Genomic DNA, 18,839 nt, shown 5'->3' with positions numbered 1-18,839 from the left:
TTGGTTTCAACCAATCATCACTAAGCAGAAAGCACACCCTGGAAATTAAACTGCACTTGTCAAAGACTTTTTACATAAAAAAATACATTTTGAACCTATGCCAAGAAAACAAGCAAGAAGGACCATAGATAAGATCTCTACAAAAAGCATTGAAAACCAAAAAGTTTTTGAAGGTATTAACATGGTTTCAGTAGTAGGAAAGGCAAAATACATCTGATCAATGCTAGAAGGAGAACAGAGGGAGGAAAATGAACCCCAGATTTTTATTTCAAGCAGTTACTGATGTTTTCTCCTTTATAATTTTTTCTGTACTTGCCTCTACTCTTCCCCTGCCCTCCCCCAACAGTGGAGAAGGTAATTTTATAACAATGGAGTATTCATCTAAAGAGATGCAGTTAGAAAAGCAATTTAGCAGAGGCACACTGCATATATATAAAACATGACAGAGCTGTACTGAAGACAAATTGAGATGTGTAACCCAGATATTCCTTGTCAAAATACTTAGAGACAGCATCCTCTTAAAATTTAAGAGCGAAATGTTACTATCAATGGATATTGTGTGAATAGCTTAGTACTACTTACACAGGAAGAAATGAAGCTTCCAGTAGTGGAGTTAAGATTCTCCTTGCTTTAAAAAGGAAATGACAATTACTGCTTTCTCCATCAACTGGTTTTATTTACAGTTGCTCTCTCGAGGTTACTCAGGGACAAGTTAAGAACTGTCAACTTAAAGCACCTGGTTAAGGAGATTCTCTGACCATGTCTCTGAAAATACCAGTAAGCTGCCCTCTTTAAAGTGCTGCATTGAAGTACTGCCAGTTTCAAAAAAGTGAGAGCAGGCAAAGAGAGAAGACACGTTGTTTCCACACCCTCAACCCAAGCCTTACTAAAACTCAAGATGCAGTACAGCATGAAGTTTGGAAGGAATAAGAAACAGCCACTGGCATTTGCACACATTCCAAAACAAGAAGTCACTTTCTCTAAGGGAAAGTATTCCCTGAAGCACTCTCTTTCAGGGAGGATACCAACTCCCACAAGTGCTGCTTGGACATACTCCAAAAAATAATCTGCCTGTCACGGAGTTAACTAGATCAATGTATGCCCGTGACAGAGGGCAGTAGGCCCCTGGCCCCACAAAATGGGAAGGAAGGAAGGGAGGAAAAAAAACAGCAGCAACAATCTATGGAGGAAAAGTTATTTTACTTACTATGATATCGGAATGCAAGATAACACAATACAATACAATCTAATTGAAATTGAGACTAATAAATCAAATAAGATAGGAGAGAGAGTTCCTGAGACCGAGTCAAACCTGAAAAGCTTGGAACGGCTCGGAAAGCACCTCCAGCACCCACTGCCAGGCAGTAAGAGACCGTCCCACCTGGAAGGGTCAGATCCCATGACTTCTGTCATGTCTAGGGATAGGTACCTGGAATTGGAGCATTAACACTTTAATTCCAATGCATGATGTTTTGATGTGGAATACTGAAAACCAAAAAACATAAAACCATGACACTGCCGCAAGTTTGTGATATATGCTCTGCATCTGCAGTAACTAGTAGGTTAATTACAAGCACTAAATATGGAGCATTTTCAGAGTTCCAGCCATATGCCTGTAGTAAGCAAGGTTTGGAAAAGAAGATGCTGTTACGGTGTCCTTTTAAACACAGCTATGAGAATAAACAGAACTTTGATGACAGCCCTGCTCCGAGCAAGAGGTACCTAACCTCCCTCCAGGGCAGTACAATTATACTTCCACTCTTAAGTTTTCCTGATTCTACAATAAATGACAAACTTAGCATTTTAACTTTATTATTTTTCTCCTCTCTACATTGAAGCATTCCAGAAGCTAAATCCTTAAGTATATCCTACACTTACTATCTCCAGATGACAGCAAGGACAGTAAAGGCAGTAGTGGTCTCTAGTTCTGCAGAGCTGAGTGCATACAAAACCAGGACTGAAAGAACTACCAAGATACAGCTGCAGCTCACTCAAATATATCAACTACTTCAGACATTTGATCAGTATCGGCCACTACAGTGTGAGACAAAATAAAGTGCTCAATCTGAAGTAGAGAGCCAAAAAGCTAGCCCAGTTTCTCCAAATATTACAGTCTTTTGATAACCAATACTGGTTGGATGGGAGTTTTCTTCTCCCAGATAAGGCATCACAGTGCTTAGAGGCAAGGAATTAGAGCTTCTCAGGCAGCATCTTGACAGTGACCAATGCAAAGTGATGTTCATGCTGCTGTTACATACAGCTGCAATGCAAGGACAGCAAAATACCACACGACTATGACCAGAGATTTTTCCCCCACATTTCATTATCTGTTTATAATCATTAGTGCTCAGAAATCAGTTTTAATACCTAACCATCCATCTTCTCTATTTGTCCTCCAAGCCTCCCAGCTGGCAACAATACCATCTTTCCTTCAGTTCAGGATCAGTGTTCAAAGAACTTAAGAATTTGTCTCTTCCTGAAAAGCTCAGGCAGTCTCCTATCAAATATATTAACTTATGGCTTTTTGTCATCAAAAAGGAAGAGTCACTGAAAAGCTTCAATGACATTTAGAATATACCTACAGCAATTCAGCATCTCATTAAACACATTTGCATAAACTTGTTAACAAAGAAAAAAAGGAAAACACATACTATTTCCATCAAAGCCATAAATGACCACACTGTTCCTCCACAGTTATTGCCACAGTATATCAGCAATCAAAGAGCACTTACTAAGTCACAGCACCCGTGTGACTGTGGGTCACTGTTAGGTACAGCACACTGCTGTTCTAAACATACACTTTTCCCAAACAAAGCTTGGCCCATCAGTGAGACGCTTCTCATTCAAACCTAAAGCTACAGCACTTGTTTTCTAGGTTCATTTAAAAATACAAAAATCCACCACAGGCAACTTTTCTCATCCTCTCCAGATTTTCTCCATTTTGTTTTAATGTAAATAAAGAATTTTAAAAAGCAATGGCTTTGCAGAAACTTTTGTTTTCATGCCCTGGATACACAGAACCTGCATGAAGAGAGATAGGAGTAGTCAAATATAAATTCCCATCTTTTAAACCAGAAAGAAAGCCTCCATTTCCTCCTGAGTATCTTTGCCTTCTAGGGTTCAAGATAAATAATTTTTAGACTAATTCAGTAGTAGTATTTTCTTTAAGTCAGAAAGGCTAACTTCTGCTGCCAGTCTGTGTAACAGGTTCATTCAGAGTAAGCTGAAGTCACAAAAGTCACTGCCCCATAAAAAGAATTACTTTAAAAAGTGTTTTTAAAAACTAAGTACATCAGCTCCTTCACCCAGATACCGTTTTGCAGTGGCACTCCTCAGGAAATCATCTCCTCTGGGACCTGACTGCTCGCCCAGCTCTGCCTGCAGATCATATAAGTTTTCATTGCTTTAGGTAAAGCTGTTCATTTGTCATTTGTAATAACTGCTACTTGAATTCAAGGTGCATAAAGCGCACAGTTCTTCAGCCATGATGGTCATTTTACTCTCCTCCAGTATTTCAGGATTAAATAGAAAGGTTTGCTTCTGAACAATTAATACTGTATTCAGTAAACATATACTGATACAGGATAGTCTTACACATGGGCTGTTGAGATATGTCTTCCTTAATAATGTAAAATTAGCCTTCTTTGCTAGCCTGTGAAGCAAAAAAAAGTGCTTGACTAATTCTTGCTTAATCTTGATGGCTTTCTACAGTTATTAACTCTTGTTACTTTTTCACCCAGGACATGGGATTTATAGAGAAGTTAAGGGCCAGAAAAAAAGAATAATAAAATTAACTACTGTGAAAGATCTGTCAAAGTTCACAGTAATATCCAGAGTACTGAAGAAATCAGTTCAGTATGCATAATCAAAACCATTACTCTTCAGTTGCCTAGTTTGATTAGAGAACGTGGGTAAAAGGAATATGACTACCAGGAAAACAACAAGAACACTGCTTAGGACAGAGAAGAAATGGCTGTATGTTACTTGGGTATGAACTCAGAACTATTTCTCTACACACACAAGTGAGAAATATTGCCTGAAAGCGTTTCCATTGATGTGAAGTTAATTTGTCTAGGAACAGGTAGCTCTTAAAACTGTACAGCCCACATGGCTACAGCCAGATGAAGAAATCCATCCAGCACTGGCCTCTTTTTACACATTCCCATTCCAAAATAACGTTTTTGTATCACATTTATACTAGCATGCAAATTAAGAAGCAAGAGTGACAACCTTTTAAGATAAGACAAAAGTAGAAACCTCCCAGTATAAAAGCAGCATGAAGTTTGTAACAAAAAAAGTTGATAGCATTATTAGCAATCAAAGAACCCCACCCTTCTCATAAAGGAGTTACAGAGTTTTAATCACAGAGCAAAGTAACAGTACAGGAAGGGATGGACTTCCAAAATCAGAAGCTGGGAAAGAAACCTGAGCAACTGATTATTCCAGACACTGTGCTAATGAATTGAAACACTAGTTTCACAGAATCAAGTGCTAGGTGATTTTCCTCCTTAAGTTTCAAGTTAGGAGAGAAAACCATTTACCTTATTTCTTCCTGTTCACAGAAGAATGCAAACTGCACTTATACGTACTAGCCACAACATAACAATGACTATCACCAGTGCTCATGTGAGTCTGATTTCTGTTTGAGAAAGTGTTAAATGAACAGAAGGCTTTCTCTTCCCAGCCATAACCACCAGTTACAGATAGCATATAGCTAATTAGGCTATAAAACAAAATACAACACCTCTGATACCACCTACAAAATTCTTCCCTTCCATTCCACGCTGCCAATACTTTAAAGTGCTTGAAGTTCCTGAAAGACTAAGAGGAAACAGGAGTCAGTCAAAAACAGCAAGAAACTTGTTCCCCCTCCCACCCCCCAGCATTGGTATTCAAGCCTCACTGCCCTTCTCTCAGTATAAGCTTTGTCATGTTGCTTTACTTTATCACTACAGCTGCTAAATAAAGCCAGATTTTATGCCCAGCACATTAAGGCTCTTGTACTTTCATCTAGCCCAGCAGCCATGCAAGAAACTGGTTAGTTAAACTGAAGATTAAGCTAGAAAGGGAGGTTTGTGTAGTTCTGCTTAATTTTCTAAGTACTAAAAATACACTATAGCTTGAGTGAGACTCAGCAGCCACTTACCTCCCCAGTTTCTGGAACAATGAGGTCTTTGCCTTCCTCACAAACTGCTCTACAGTCTCCATCTCTTAAAACCATTTCAAGACAGCTCTGCTGACTACTGGCCAAACAAGCAACAGAAGGGTCTTCTCTTAACATAGTGCAGGATGCTCAAGCAGACCAGACAGCCTTAAAGTTCTTCTACCAGCCAACGATGTGATCTAACCTGCCATAACTACCTCTCCAAATACAACACGAAGCAGGTGAGAGAAACTACCGTTAGGGAAAGATGGAAAGAGATGAAAGACTCAGTTCCATGTGAGTGAAAGATTCCAACAGTAACCAAAGTTTTTCTACATGCTGATTGTTTCTTATAAGGAAGGGGTGTCTGTCGTGCATGCATACCTCAGCTCTACGTCTCATTTCAAAAAGAACCTGAATTCCCCTAGAAGAAGTACAGAATAAATACTTTCCTGTAAGTCAATGATGCATTTTGAAATTAAGATTCACAGTGATAACAGCGAAGGGCAATACTGGAATAAATAGGTTTCTCCAACACATTTAAGACATTTTGGTATAAATTCTTACCAGGCACAGAAAAAAAAAATAAGATACTTACTAGGCTGTTTTCAGCTGGGGAAACAAATAGAGATCAACCCACCCAGCATGCAGTGGGATCACATTAGACAAGAAGGGAGTTTTGCAGGTCTACTTATATGCCTCTGTAAAGAAAAACAATCATTTTGTAGACAGCTATTTGACTTCTAGTCTAAGTGCTGTGTGCAAATTCCTTTTACAGTGCCAGAAGAAGGAAGAGATTGAAATTTCAATTCTCTATAGAAATTAGGTTAAAAAAACCCACAGAAAACAAAATACTGATGAGACTAAACTATTCTCTCCCCTCCAAAAAGGGGGAGAGAGAGAGAGAGAGAAAGACAAGAAGAGAAATTGCTGCTCAACTTTCTGTGGTTGCATAACTAAGAGCCTTGAAGGCTATCACCAAAGTCAGCTCGAAGCATTCATTCCCCTAAAACACACTTCAGGTTAAAAGCTATCAAGGTTGCCACTACAATTTATTTTCCTTTTGTGTGCAGTATGGGCATATAAATATTTTAGCCATTCTAAGTAAACAAGAACATCTACTCTCAACATTACAGTGCAGTTAGGATTAATTCTTGTCTACAGAATATGCAAGATACGCAACAGAAAGCATCCCTCGGAGCACTGCTAGACTCCAGTATAATTTTACACACAAGGTATTGCAGGTTGGAAGAGTCCTCAGGTCCAAATTCCCTCTCAGAGCACGACACCAGAGATGCACTTTGATAAGTGAACAAAATATCTTTAGTCTTGAAGCAGATGTCGATACAGCTATAAAGCAGTTAAAGAATCAAGACTGATTTAGAGAGACAAAGGCAATAACAAATCTAAGTTGAAAATTTTACAGTGCTGTATAACTTTGAAGTTATACAACAGCAAAATAGAGCTCCACACTAAGACATCTCCAACGAAGCCTACATACCCCACACCCAGTGTCCTAAATGTGAGACCAATTGGGAAATTGAAGAAAAACTTCAGTTCTGCAAGACTTAGAACAAAAACAGCTTTGCATTTGACTTACAAGCGTTAGATTTATTTAAAACAGAACCTTTTTCTCTTCAGCTCAGCTACATTTACACTGTTGGTAACTGTTACACCAAGGCTTCTTCTCCACATGCCACACGCTTGCATTCTAACCAGGGCTCTCAGCAAATTCCCTTTTTTGAAGCCAGCATCAGATAGCCAGGCACTGGGTACTGCAAGAACTTCAGAGCATCCCAGTGGATTCAGGTATTACTGAGTCCATACAACTTATGAACCAGCTAAGAAAAAAAAAAGCGTTTTCATTCAAAGCAATTTGTCTGGTATTACTGTTATTGGCTTTCTATTCACTGCACTTGCATAACTCTATTCCTAGAACATGCAAGTAGACCTTATCTAGATATCTTGTTAAGTGGTGATATACAATGGAGAGTATACACAACTGGTGTGATTAGAGAAGGAAGAGATTTAATTTAAGTGAATGAAAGGTTGAAGTGCACAATACACCTTCACTGCATGCGCAGATTCCTGCTGCACTCTGTCCCACATAGAAAATATGCACGTTCGTTTTGTCAGGGTGTTCTTACTGATTTCAGTTGTTTTGTAATAGAGAAGTTTCTGAATGTTCCAGTAAAACTAACAGCAACTATACTGCATGATGGTAAGCACGACTCCTTCATTACTCATTGTGGAAAAAGGTCACTACGCAAGTTTGTTCAACACAGAACGTAAACTAAGAAACATTTGGTCCTAAGAAAACTTCCCTTCCTGCTTCAGAAAAAGGTAAGCAGTTTAGGTAATTGATTTCAGCAAGCAGGTTAATTCATTCTTAAGGAGGAAACCTAGGAGTTTCCACTGAACTACCAGTCTATTTCCATTATGTGGAAAAAACTGATTAAGATAGGTAACCGCTCCGTATGCAGAGCCACAGGAGATCCTATTATGGCCCAAATGGAAATCAAATTAGGTTTCACTCAGGATTGCTTTGATTTGTTAGCAGTTTAATATGTGCCAGAACACATCTTAAGATACAACACTTACTGTATATCTTTAAATTAAGACCTGTGAGAGGCCAAAAGCAAAACCCTTGACAAGAGACAAGCTTAAGTATGAGGGCTTGAGCCTTATCGTTATGAAACAGTCTTGTGCATGACTAACCAAGACATATCCATGGAATTCTGAAGGCCAGCATCCATTTCTTCCTGCTTTTACAGACCTAGCTTTTATAACTAGAAAGAGGCACAAGCAGTTATGAAACTCAAAATAACAGTAATCAGTACTGCAGAAAAATCCTTGAGACCAGCAAGAGAAACTAAAGGTGATCATCATTTACAAATCAAATTAAACTGTAACTAATGAGAATGCACATGCACATGTATTTATATACACAACAACATCCAAAAGACAAATTCCAGCTAAGTTTACAGGCTTTCCAAAAGTTACTTAAAAACCAAACAAACAAAAACAAGTGACACCCATCTTGGTGCCTGGTTTCCATTCTTATACTTCAGGTCAAACTATAACCAAAGCAGAACACAAAGAAAATAAAATAATGCAGAAATTATTGACAAAGTTGACAAAAGGGGTGACAAAGGGTTGACAAAGCCTGTTTACACACTAGAAATCAAGGTCTTAAATACAAAGGTTTTTTCCCTCCTCCAATATAAGTCAATAAGCAGTCATCAACTGAGTCGTGCAGATTAGTGCAATAATCTAGTTAATCCATATTCTTTAACTAGATAGCTTTCACAATTGCAAATTGTGCTCACTTTTCTATAACACTGTATAAATATAAACCTTCCAGGAAAGAAAAAGACTCCACTTATAAGAAGAGTGAATTGGCTTATATAAATATAGGTAAGTTTACATAAAAAACACCGTGTCCCCTAAGCATAAGCAATCACACACCCTAATAAAAGCATAAAACAAATAAGCACCTTTTCAGAAAAGTTACCTAGGAAATCACACTATGCACAGATGACACCATCTCCCATCTCATTCATTCTCTCATTCTGAACCAAGACCTTTTCCAGACTGCCAACTGCTTGTTGCATGCTTCATCCTACATCAGCATCAGCCTGCACAGGAGAGCATCGCGTGGTCCCTGCCTTACTCACCCAGTTGAACAGGTAAGAGAGTGCCATTCTGTTATACACTGTAATGAGTTACAAGGTAAACTACACGGTCTGGAACAAATGCGATGCGATTTCTGCACTTAAGATGGGTTTGAGTAATGACTTCAGATATTTCAGTCAGGACACCAAAGCAGCCTGAACACATCCCACCAGATCCATCCTGTTGAGGTCAGGAAATCTGACAAGGCCCCAAAACAACATTCACAAAGAGACTGTGTGTATCATGCATACTGCTTTAACGCTAATTCCAGCGCTTCTGACAATCAGAAAAATAAAATGCTGATCTTACTTGATAAGGATCAGCGTTTGTTCAGCATTGTCACCATCATGGGAAATTCAAGGACATCAGAATCCCAAAGCATTAGTAAACCAAAGTGTCAGCAGGACCCACGCAGGTTGGGAACAGAGGTGTGTCTCTATTTCCCACCCCCAAGAGCCCTCAGGTCGTGAGCTAATCTTATCGTGGAGAGGTACAACCCCAGAACGCTCCTGCTAAGAGGAAGGCTGCAGCACCAGGCGGTGTTCAGATCCACAATCCCACCATCTCCTCCACCACTCTGTTCTCTTCATCTCACCGAGGTCAGCCCAGCACAGCGCCCTTTCAAGACCCCACAAGACACGCAGATCTCTGCTTTGGCACTTTTTTGAAAGAGGAAGACAAAAAAAGAGCCATACGTACGTCCACAAGCCCATTGATCTCCAATCCCTATCTCCTAAAACAGTTAAGTCCCATAAGTAGGGCCTCCCCAGACCTTCCTTTGGGGGGAGAAAGGGGTTAAGAGGGGGGAACACAATGGGAGACAGCGGAGGCTTGGTGGCACTTCATGAAGCATCGAAAGCAGTACCACCGACAGCGTGAAGACGCAGTTCCAGCAGCCTGCAGGCACTGACTGCACGGTGGTATCGCTTACGGCCGGGTGCATACCTGGGCATCAAGGAGGGGGGAAGAGGAAAGCAGCGCACTATGGCTGTGTTTCAGCTTTAGAAGGGCACGCGTGATGTCTGCGGAGCCTCACTGTAAAGGAATGCACTTCAAAGGCGTATTCATGACAGGATTTTGTCAGCTCTAGCTACAAAACGAGTGCGCACGTAGCGCGGCTGCGGCAGAAAGGTACTCCACACCTCCTGCCACGCCACGCGTTTTTTCCGAGCAAGATATCATCCTAAACAGCAGAGATCAGAACGGCCTTCCAAGCAAACTTTACAAAGCCAGCCTCCGTAGTAGCGCGCCGCGGGCGTCGCGGCTCGGCAGGAGCGGAGGGTGCCGGCGGAGCGGCGGCTGCAGGCAGCCCTCGTGCGCGGGGCTCCTTCCCGCGGCGGCACGGAACCGCGGCGCCGTCACCTCCCGCGCGTGCCGTTCCCGCATCGCCTCCGCTCGGCGCCGCCGCCTCCAGGTGCGCCTTCCCAGCAGCGCGCCGCGGGCGGGGGGCCGTTCTGCTCCTTTGTCCCGGAGCAGCCCTCGGCTCAGCCCGCACAAATCCCGCCCGGACGCCCTTACCCCACAAGCACGCCGCTTCCCGGCCCGGCGCGCTCCGACGGCTCCGCTCTCCCACGGGAGGCGGGAGAAGCCTCCGAGAACGGCAGCCCCCGAGGCACCGCGCCGCCCTGCCCGCCCCGTTCGTGCCGGCACCCGCGGCCCCAGGAGCCCGCCCGCCCGCGGGGCCCCGAAAAGAGCCCGACAGAGAAGGAGGCGCGCGCCCCGCACTCACCGCCGCCGCCGCCTCCCGCGGCCCCCAGCAGCCCAGCAACAGCAGCACGACGCAGCCCGCGGCCGGACTGCGGCTCCGCCACCGCCGCTCCATCCTCCCCCGCCCGCTCAGGAGCTCCGGGAGCGGCCCTGCGGCGCGGGCATACCCGGCGGGGCAGCGCGGCTCCCACAGGCGGCTCCCGCCGGCCGCCCCGACGCCAGCACCCGCCCCTCTGCCGCGCTCGCCCGCTTCTCCCGGCTCAAGTCCCTACCGGGACTACTTCGCACCCGCAATATTCATCCGCACCCCGCGGCGGGCGGGCGCGTGGCGTGCGTGTGCGGGCAGGGCTGGGTGCCGGCTCTCAAGGAACGGCCGCGCCTCCCCGCCTCCGCCCTTCCCTCCGGGTGCCGGGCTGTGGGCGGCTGCGAGGGCGCGCGCCCGCCTCCCTCCGCCCCGCACCTCCGCGGAGCTGCGCGCAGCCGGACCCCGCACTATTTTCTACGGCGGAGGCGGCGGGGGGTGCAGGCGGCAGTGCTGCCGTCGCGGCGGCGGGGCGCACCTCAGGAGGGGCGGTGCGGTCGTCCCGTGCGGGCAGGGCTGCCAGCCCGGCCCTGCCTTCCCTTCCCCTCAGGTGCGGGGCGGCCGCTCAGATCGCGCAAACTTTCTCCGCGCGTACGGAGAGGCGGTCCTCCCCTTCCACCGAGCCGAGCCGCGGACCCCGGCCGCCCGAGACATGGGCCCGGGGCGCGCAGGGTGAGTGCCGAGGCAAGACCCCCCACCTCCCCGCCCGCCCCCGGCCCCGCTTGACGCCGTGCTCTCCTCTTGCCTCCCCGCAGGGCGCTGCTGCTGCTGCTGCCGGTGCTGCTGCTGTGTCTGCGCGCCGAGCCGGCGAGCGCGGTAAGTGCTGCAGGGGCGTCCCGCCGCCCCGCGACGCCGAGGGGAAACGGCGCGGGGTTCCGGGGCTGCGCAGCGCCCAGCGGCCGCTCGGCAGCGTGAGGGATCCCGGCCCCACGCCGAACTCGCGGCTGAGAAGCCGGATCGCGCTTCAGATCCCGCGTGGCGTACGGTAGCGGCGACTTTACGATCTGTCAGCCTGACAACTTTATGGCGTAAACACAGATTTATTTTATTTTTTTCCCTCCCGCTGTTCCCAATTAACGTTCAAGGAGATTCGCGGCGGATCGCGGGTTTCCCACGCCTCGGCGGTGTCGGTTCCGTCCGTGCCGTTCCAGGCGTGCAGCGGCTGGGCTGGGAGCCGCGGCTGCAGCTCTGCGGGAGGAGCGTGGTGCGCGGGCTGCCCGAGCGCCGCGCGGTCCTTGGGAGCGGATCTCTTTGTTACATTGTGATGTTAATGGGCATCGTGCGATGCTCTCCGGTCCTTGTGGTCCTTCCTGGCTTTACCGCGCATCTCCTGCGTGGAATCGGTGGAAGCCGTTCGCGTCTTACGTGACCTACGAATGTTTATTGAAATCCAACTTGTAACAAGCTTCTAACAAAAACAGTAGAAAACTCGAGCTCTTGATTTCGAGCCAATGTTTTCCCAGTGCTTTTGCTGCTCTTTTGATTAAAATTGTAAGGACTGAGAACTTTCCTGTACCGCTGAGAAGAAATCTTTTGAAGAGGCTTTAATGGCAGAGGGGGTTCTATTTTTTAGAAACATAAAGGACTTGTTTCTACCTTGTGCTTTTCCTAACGTGTTGGGCTGGTAGAATTCCACCATCCTGATCAGGTGGTAGCTACAGGCTCTAATCTTCCCAAAGATTAAGAGATTAGACAGCATACAGAACTGTGAGAGTTTCTTTTATAAGTTTTAGTTTTTTTTCCTTCAACAAAAGTAACAACTGTTCTCCTGGGTGTTCCTACTGCACTGGAATCTATGTGGAAACACAGCAGGTATTTTCAAGGCTGTTTGAAACAAATGCAGCGAGCAAGTTTTGCAGTCGTTTGTATAAATCTGTGCAGTGTGTCAGTGAGATTTGTCCTGATTGGTGCAGAAGTGGCCAACAACAGAGTTTTAAACCGTTCTAGTTTTGCTGTATAGCTGTTAGGAAGCACATCTCAGGGCTTGGGCTTCTTTTTGTTTTTATTTGCAGCTTCTTGACAAGTTTCACTGAGTATAAAGAGACTTTATCAAGGAAAGCCTACCAAAGAGAGTAAGAGTAACATCTATTTGCCATTTCTGAGTCTTCCTGGCATTTTCCTTTGGAGTTAAAAAGCAAACAAAATCTTTGTTTCTGTGTGAGCAGTCTGAAAGCATGAAAGAATCAGAAATAGGCTCTTCAAATAGTTTTAGCGCTTCATATGTCTGAGCTGTTAAAGTACTTACTCTTATTAAAAGCTGTCAGACATGCTCAGCAGGAAAGAAAGACAAATGTTTTTGTCATCTTTTCAGATATAGTGGGTAATTTACTTTCTGGTATTGGCAAATTAAAACAGGATCTGACACAACAAGAAACCAGTCACAATTAACGCCTTCCAGCACAAAGTAAGCCATTAAGAGACAACATGAACCTGCTTTTGCAGTAAGCAGATCTTTTTTCCTACAGGTAAGAATCTCTGTAGGTTTCATGAGCAGTCCTCTGCCGTATGATTTGAGTGTTGTGAAATACAGCATTAACAGAATGAGGTTAAAATTTTAGATTGATAAAGATAGTATCTTCCTCTAAGCTATTCAGAAATGGTCAACAGCTGAAGCACTCCTTGTTGAAGGTGATGTGGCTTATAACTGTTTCCTTTTTCTTTCCTTCAGCTGATCTGATTTCAGTCATGAAACTTCATAAGTACTGCAGCAATTTGCTGAGCGTTCATCTGGAACATTACAAGAAATAGGCAATGGCCAGCATCTTCAATAAAGACATACCAAAGATGGCTTTGTCTCAGAAGTCTCTGTTACAAGTACATGTTTGTAAGAACAGGATTTAAAAGCCTGTTGAAGCAGAATTGCTAAGTCAGCTTGAACAGTGATTGAGCACCTGGGGGGAAGGCAGGGCCAACCCAGGGGAGCTCAGGTGCAGGCAATGTACTTGAGTGATTGGAAGAGGTGCAGCCAGGATCCACCCCTTCCCAGCCCTCATTTAAGGATTGGCAGTGGAGGTGAGGGTATCTCACTGGAAATCCCTGTCTTGGGGCTTTCTGAATGTAAACAGCTTTTTTTTTTCCTTAATTTCTATAGCTGTTGTCTTTAGACTTGTCTTTATTTGTTGTAACTGGAGGCTTTTGTACCCTGCTATTTTTGCTCTACTTTTTATTATGTTATAGCATTATGTGTATCAAACTTAATTCTGCTGGTTCTTTTTTTTTCTTTTGGATGGAGTGGGGGGGGTTATAAAGGGTGACTTATATTGAATAGCAGTATAAGATTACGCTTGTAATGTGGCTAGTTTTGTTGATGTTCCTGGGATGTCCTGTTATAAATGTAAGGTGGGGGTTGGTTCTAATGGTCAGAGATGGTCTCCTGCAGTGAAATGTGAGTTTCTTGTCCTTTTGCAAAGCTCTCAGAGAAGTTTCCTCATATCAATAGTTGTAGTAGCTGTTCTATTTGAAGGCTGTGCCTATTTAAAAGCATACATGGCATAGAAATGAGTTAACTCCTTATTTATATTCTCTTTCTTACTCTTTAGCTAGTTGAACACACCTGGAATGTGTGCTGTTATTGATGTGATAGCCAAAAGAACCACTGTGCTCCTCTTCTTGTTAGGGAGGTACTTCTGGAGCTTTCATGTAAGTTATCTTTTATTTCATGAGTTTAGGCTTCATATGTTATCGCTGCTCTTTCAAACCTATTTTTTCATCTTTGATAATGGATGTCACAACTAACTAGAGAGAGCTCTCTTTCTGCTGTTTAATGTCTTGTTCACATTAAGCTTGTTTGGAAGTATCCGAGCAAGGTAAATGAAAACTGGTTGGTAAAACCAGCTCTGGACAGTTTGTTCAGTTTTGAATGACTGAAGCTCAGCTAGTTTACAGTAAACTAGTAGCCCAAGTCATTCTGTTTTTCTTCTCCTAATGTACTCTAGGCTTTCTGCATGATTCTTCATCTAAGACATAACTATTTCTTAATATATTTTCATTTAATATGTACTGGACTTGTTTAACTGAAACAAGCTTGTTCTTTTCAGTGGCCTTACACTGAGGATAAATTCTGTCCTAGAGATCTGAATGAGCAGGAAATGGCTGTTTAACTGGGTATTTAAAAACAGAGTTGCAATTCCCACCACTCTATTTTAAACAATAAAGTTCCTGGAAATATGGTCTTATCCATTAAAATCTGTTTTAAAGCCTATTGTTTTTCCTATTCCTCTGCCATTTTGATCAGCATTCATAGATATGCAAGCCTCCTGTTATTTGTCTTCTTACAGTTACAGTATCTTTACATAGCCTTGAGCTTTGTAAAGAAAGCAGTAATGTCTATAATGTATTTGCTTATGTAAGGAAGAGGCCTACGGAATTAAAGAAATTGTGAGAAGCGATTTTTCACTTTCTTATTTTTTAGTCTTCTGAACCTCAGGATTTCCTTACTACATAAGGCAGCCTCTTATCAGTAAGAGTGTGTAGGTATAGAGACACTTGTTTGGCAAAGATTTTGTATTGCATGGGGAACGACCTTTGCAAAATAACCTTTTTCCTAGTAGCAGTATATCTGCTAATTCCTGTTTCTAAAGCAAAAAAAAGAAGTGGAGATCTGTTTTATATGAAGTATATTAATATGTGAGCAGATATCATACTGTTACTTGTCTAGCCTTTGCCAAGATATGTCAGATTTGATGGAGAACTCTCTCCAGGTGAGTAGGGGTGTGGCACCTTAACTCCTTCCTAATTCTTCTTCCTGAGGTAACAGCAGTAATGAGCTGATGCTTACAGATGTTATGAGCATGCTACAGATTACCAGAAGTTGTGACAGTAAAAGGGTGGTGGCTTTGTCAGAGTTGGTGACACACTTGACCTGCTCTTTTCCTTCCTAAGTGGGTTTGTGTCTCTCTCTGTGGACAGCAATTTTGGATTAACTTATTGCCTAAACAGGAATTAAAGGGAGATTGTTAACACTGTGTCTCTGCCTAAGTGTTATAACAGTGACGGAAAACTAAGATTTTTTTTTTTAGGGAATAAATATTTGATAAATAGTTTTCAAGATTGATAACCCAGTCTCAAATATTGGACAGCTTTCTTTGATAAGAAATAAAGTTAAAGCTTGTATGTTGTTACCTGTGGAAGGAATTGTTCTAACAAAGGGATGGGAAGGAGGCAGAGATTCTTCTTAAAGGGTATTTGTGAAATGCAGTTGAACTTGGTTTTGTCTTTTTAGTGACTGCAGTGTTAAGTAGTATTGGAGAAAGGCGAGTCAGTAAGACAGGAGTCAGCAACTAGCATGATTAACTTTTTCTTCCTCTCAAAATCTCCCCTTGAAGACCCTTACTCTCCTGAGAAGACTGTAAAAGCACACTGAACTTGATATGCCTTTCAGGTTACTTGTCTAACAAGAAAGAGCAGGTAAGGTTGCTGCTTACTCCCTAATGCTTGCAAAAAGGGTGTTTGGAGGTCTGGCCAAGAAAACTGAAAATGCTTGGAGAAATCAAACAATCTGTTCTTGTGTTTTTTGCACAGATTTCCTGCAGGTCAGCTTTTTTTCCCTCTCAGTGATAGCCTGATCCATATGGAAGTTGTTACTACAGTTTCTGGTAGCTGTATGCAACAAAATCATAGAAGGTGTTGACATCAATGATATTACTTGTGTTCAAAGTCATATGTTCAGAATAGCTTTTTTTCCACAGGTCTGAGGAAACCAAAAGAGGCGGAACTAACATGAAATCAAAGGGTTTGTTCCATAGATCTGCTCCCCTGGACTCTCTGCTACTTTTTTTTTTCACAGCTCCTGATGGTCAGAGGAGACTGAACTCACCCTCTAATTCTACTCTTCCTCCAAAAGGGTACATAACTGTAGTAATCCCTATGGTCTGTGCAAGCTTGCCACCTTCATGTTGCTTCTCCGGGGCTCTGTTTGTCTTTAGTTGGATCAAACTCAACAGACCACTAAACCAGCATGATCCAGTTTACTTGGTCTGTACTTATTTAGTTACCTTGATACTGAGAGGATCAGCCTTGTGAAATAGGTTAATGTGATTTGTTTCAGTCCGTGGAGGTGTCAGTAGCTGCTCTGTTCCACATTTGCTTGATGATTTGCTCACTGGTCTGCTTACTTCTCCTCAGCAGGAACTTTCTGTACTTTCCATCACTAGCCCTTGCCTCACCATGCTTTTATGTTCTCCTCTGCCTCTTCATAGTCTTGAGAGGCTGCCAGTATGTTTCCTGGCATTAATCTTGCAGTGCTTTTTCTGATGCCTCACTTAGCAGCAGTGAGGACATGTCAACACCTGTTACCTAGGAATCTCTGCACTAATCTGTTTGAGGGTTGTGCCTTGTGCTTATGACTTTACCCATTATCAATAGAAACAAACAATCTTCAATGCTTAGCAAGACCTTGGTCTGACATATAATGCAGGTAACATCATCTAGGTATTGCATCTAGACTAATTGTGAACTGCCAGAGGAGGCAATGCATTTGTCAAGGATTCTGTAAGAAATGAGTTGTATTTCCCTTTCCTATGGCTTTGCATATTTGTCGTGTTCCCATTTCCATAGAAGCAGCAGAAGAGAGGAAAAATGCAGTTTTAAAAAAAAGAAAAAAGTGCAGTTAAAGAATGGCCTTACGAATGTTATTATGCTTATTAAAAGAACTCTGAATACTCATTACTGTAACAAAGTTTAATTAACACAAGGAGTAATTGCATGACTTTCTCAAGGAGGTACGGGACCGTTTAATTGTAACTGTTCTCATCAGACTGATTGAAATACTGCCGTGAAGGAGTGTATAGAAATCATTTGCTCAGTACAATACATACGTTTTGAAAGCAGTTTGGAATTATTGCAACTGCTGTAGTGTGAACTCATCAGAACAATAGGAAGGTGAATCACTGCGTTTTACTTTGATGATTAAACCTGTTCGCACAGCAGGGTGTAACAGCTAGAAGAACGTAGCCTGCAGGAGCAAAAACATTTGGCAAAAAGGAAGCTTGTAAAATTAAGAATTCATAGAAGTCTTCAGACATTTCCATAAAAGGAGCCTGTAGGCTTTCAGCTTCAGCCTTCTGTGTGGGGTTGTAGACTATCAACAAAGTGTGCTTGAAGGGGTTGAAAAGTGTGAGCATTATCTTCAAAATTAATGTATCCTTGTAAACATTTTCTACGTGAGCTACAGCGTAAGCAAAGTGTGGATTTAGCTGGGAAGTGCGGTTGGCAAGTTCTGCGTTGCATGGTGTGTAGTGCTCTGCACAGAGCTGACTCTTCTCTCCCTTGTAAGAAAGGATTGCAGTGTGGTACATCTGTCTCACAGTCACAGCAGTGATGGGCTGTAGTTAGCTTTGGGTGCTGAAAGTGAGCTGCTTACTTTCCTGCTTGCTTTTGGAATACACGTGCTTTTTTTTCCTTTGATTTGCTAGGGGAATAGATCTAATGCAAACTAATTGCTTTTAATTTAGTAAAAGGCTTTTAATCTGTTTTCATCTGAAACACAGATTTAATGGCTCTTTCTTCTTGTGAGCTATGTGATCATTTATGATAAGGAGGAGTATTACATTTTTTAACCTAATAAAGTAGTTTGGGCTTCAGCAGGAACCTGTTTATGAAATCTCCTCTGGTGAGTGGTACTGGGATTTTTGCTGTTACTTGGAAAGATGTAGGCTTTATGGGAAGAGAGAAAAGATGTGAATAGGGTGGTGCAGAGAAGAAACTCTCTAACCACAAGGTAATTGGGGTAAAGTATTCTAGTTACCAAAGTAAATGCCAGATCCAAAGCCTGCCTTTACCACAAGTAGGTACCAGGAATGTTCTTTAAACTCCAGAGAGGTTTTGAAGCTAAATGTGTTGGTGACCATAAACAGAATACTTCAGCTGATCTCTCCAAGGTAGTGATTATATGGTTTTCTCTGTGGTACTCTTAACAAGATTAATCTCTGTGAATCTATAATCTTGTTAGCATTAAACTAAAATCTGACTAGATAATTAGAGTGAGCTCCAAACTGTGGTTTGACCTAATACCTCTTAGTGGTACAATTTCTATGTTAATGTGTTGGCCCTGAAGCTTGTGGAATGTTGAGAACCTTCAGCAGGGTGTCTGGGAACTGAGGGCCTTCTGTGTCTCAAGTAAGCTGCAGAAAATCACCTGAGCTTGTGGGAAGGCTCTTCAGAGATGAAGTGGGCTGCAGAATTGCAGGCTAGAACGAGTCCTGAAACGAAAGTGCTGCTAACAGTTAAAATATG

At 43.1% G+C, this 18,839-nt stretch overlaps 2 protein-coding genes across 3 annotated transcripts in view; one reads left to right on the top strand and one right to left on the bottom strand.

Annotated features, from left to right (window-relative positions):
* COL4A5 (collagen type IV alpha 5 chain) overlaps positions 1-10,770 on the bottom strand; it is a 79,704-nt gene extending 68,934 nt beyond the window's left edge. The window contains exon 1 of the mRNA XM_031594471.2: positions 10,548-10,770. Coding sequence (XP_031450331.2) covers positions 10,548-10,640 — 93 coding nt within the window. The 5' untranslated portion in view covers positions 10,641-10,770. The remainder of the gene's footprint in view (positions 1-10,547) is intronic.
* Positions 10,771-11,003: 233 nt separating this feature from the next.
* The window catches only part of COL4A6 (collagen type IV alpha 6 chain), a 121,450-nt gene continuing 113,614 nt past the window's right edge, over positions 11,004-18,839 (top strand). Inside the window, exons 1-4 of one of the 2 annotated variants that reach the window (XM_090150069.1) lie at positions 11,004-11,279; positions 11,363-11,423; positions 13,276-13,664; positions 14,147-14,246. In XM_090150069.1, coding sequence (XP_090006195.1) covers positions 14,166-14,246 — 81 coding nt within the window. In that variant the 5' untranslated portion in view covers positions 11,004-11,279; positions 11,363-11,423; positions 13,276-13,664; positions 14,147-14,165. The remainder of the gene's footprint in view (positions 11,280-11,362; positions 11,424-13,275; positions 13,665-14,146; positions 14,247-18,839) is intronic. The other variant, XM_031594469.2, reaches the window with a different exon arrangement.

This window comes from Phasianus colchicus, chromosome 14 (assembly GCF_987193195.1).
Source record: "Phasianus colchicus chromosome 14, bPhaCol1.hap1.1, whole genome shotgun sequence".
Classification (NCBI taxonomy): domain Eukaryota; kingdom Metazoa; phylum Chordata; class Aves; order Galliformes; family Phasianidae; genus Phasianus; species Phasianus colchicus.
The sequence above is the reverse complement of the archived record's forward strand: the minus strand, read 5'-3'. Positions and strand labels throughout refer to the sequence as shown.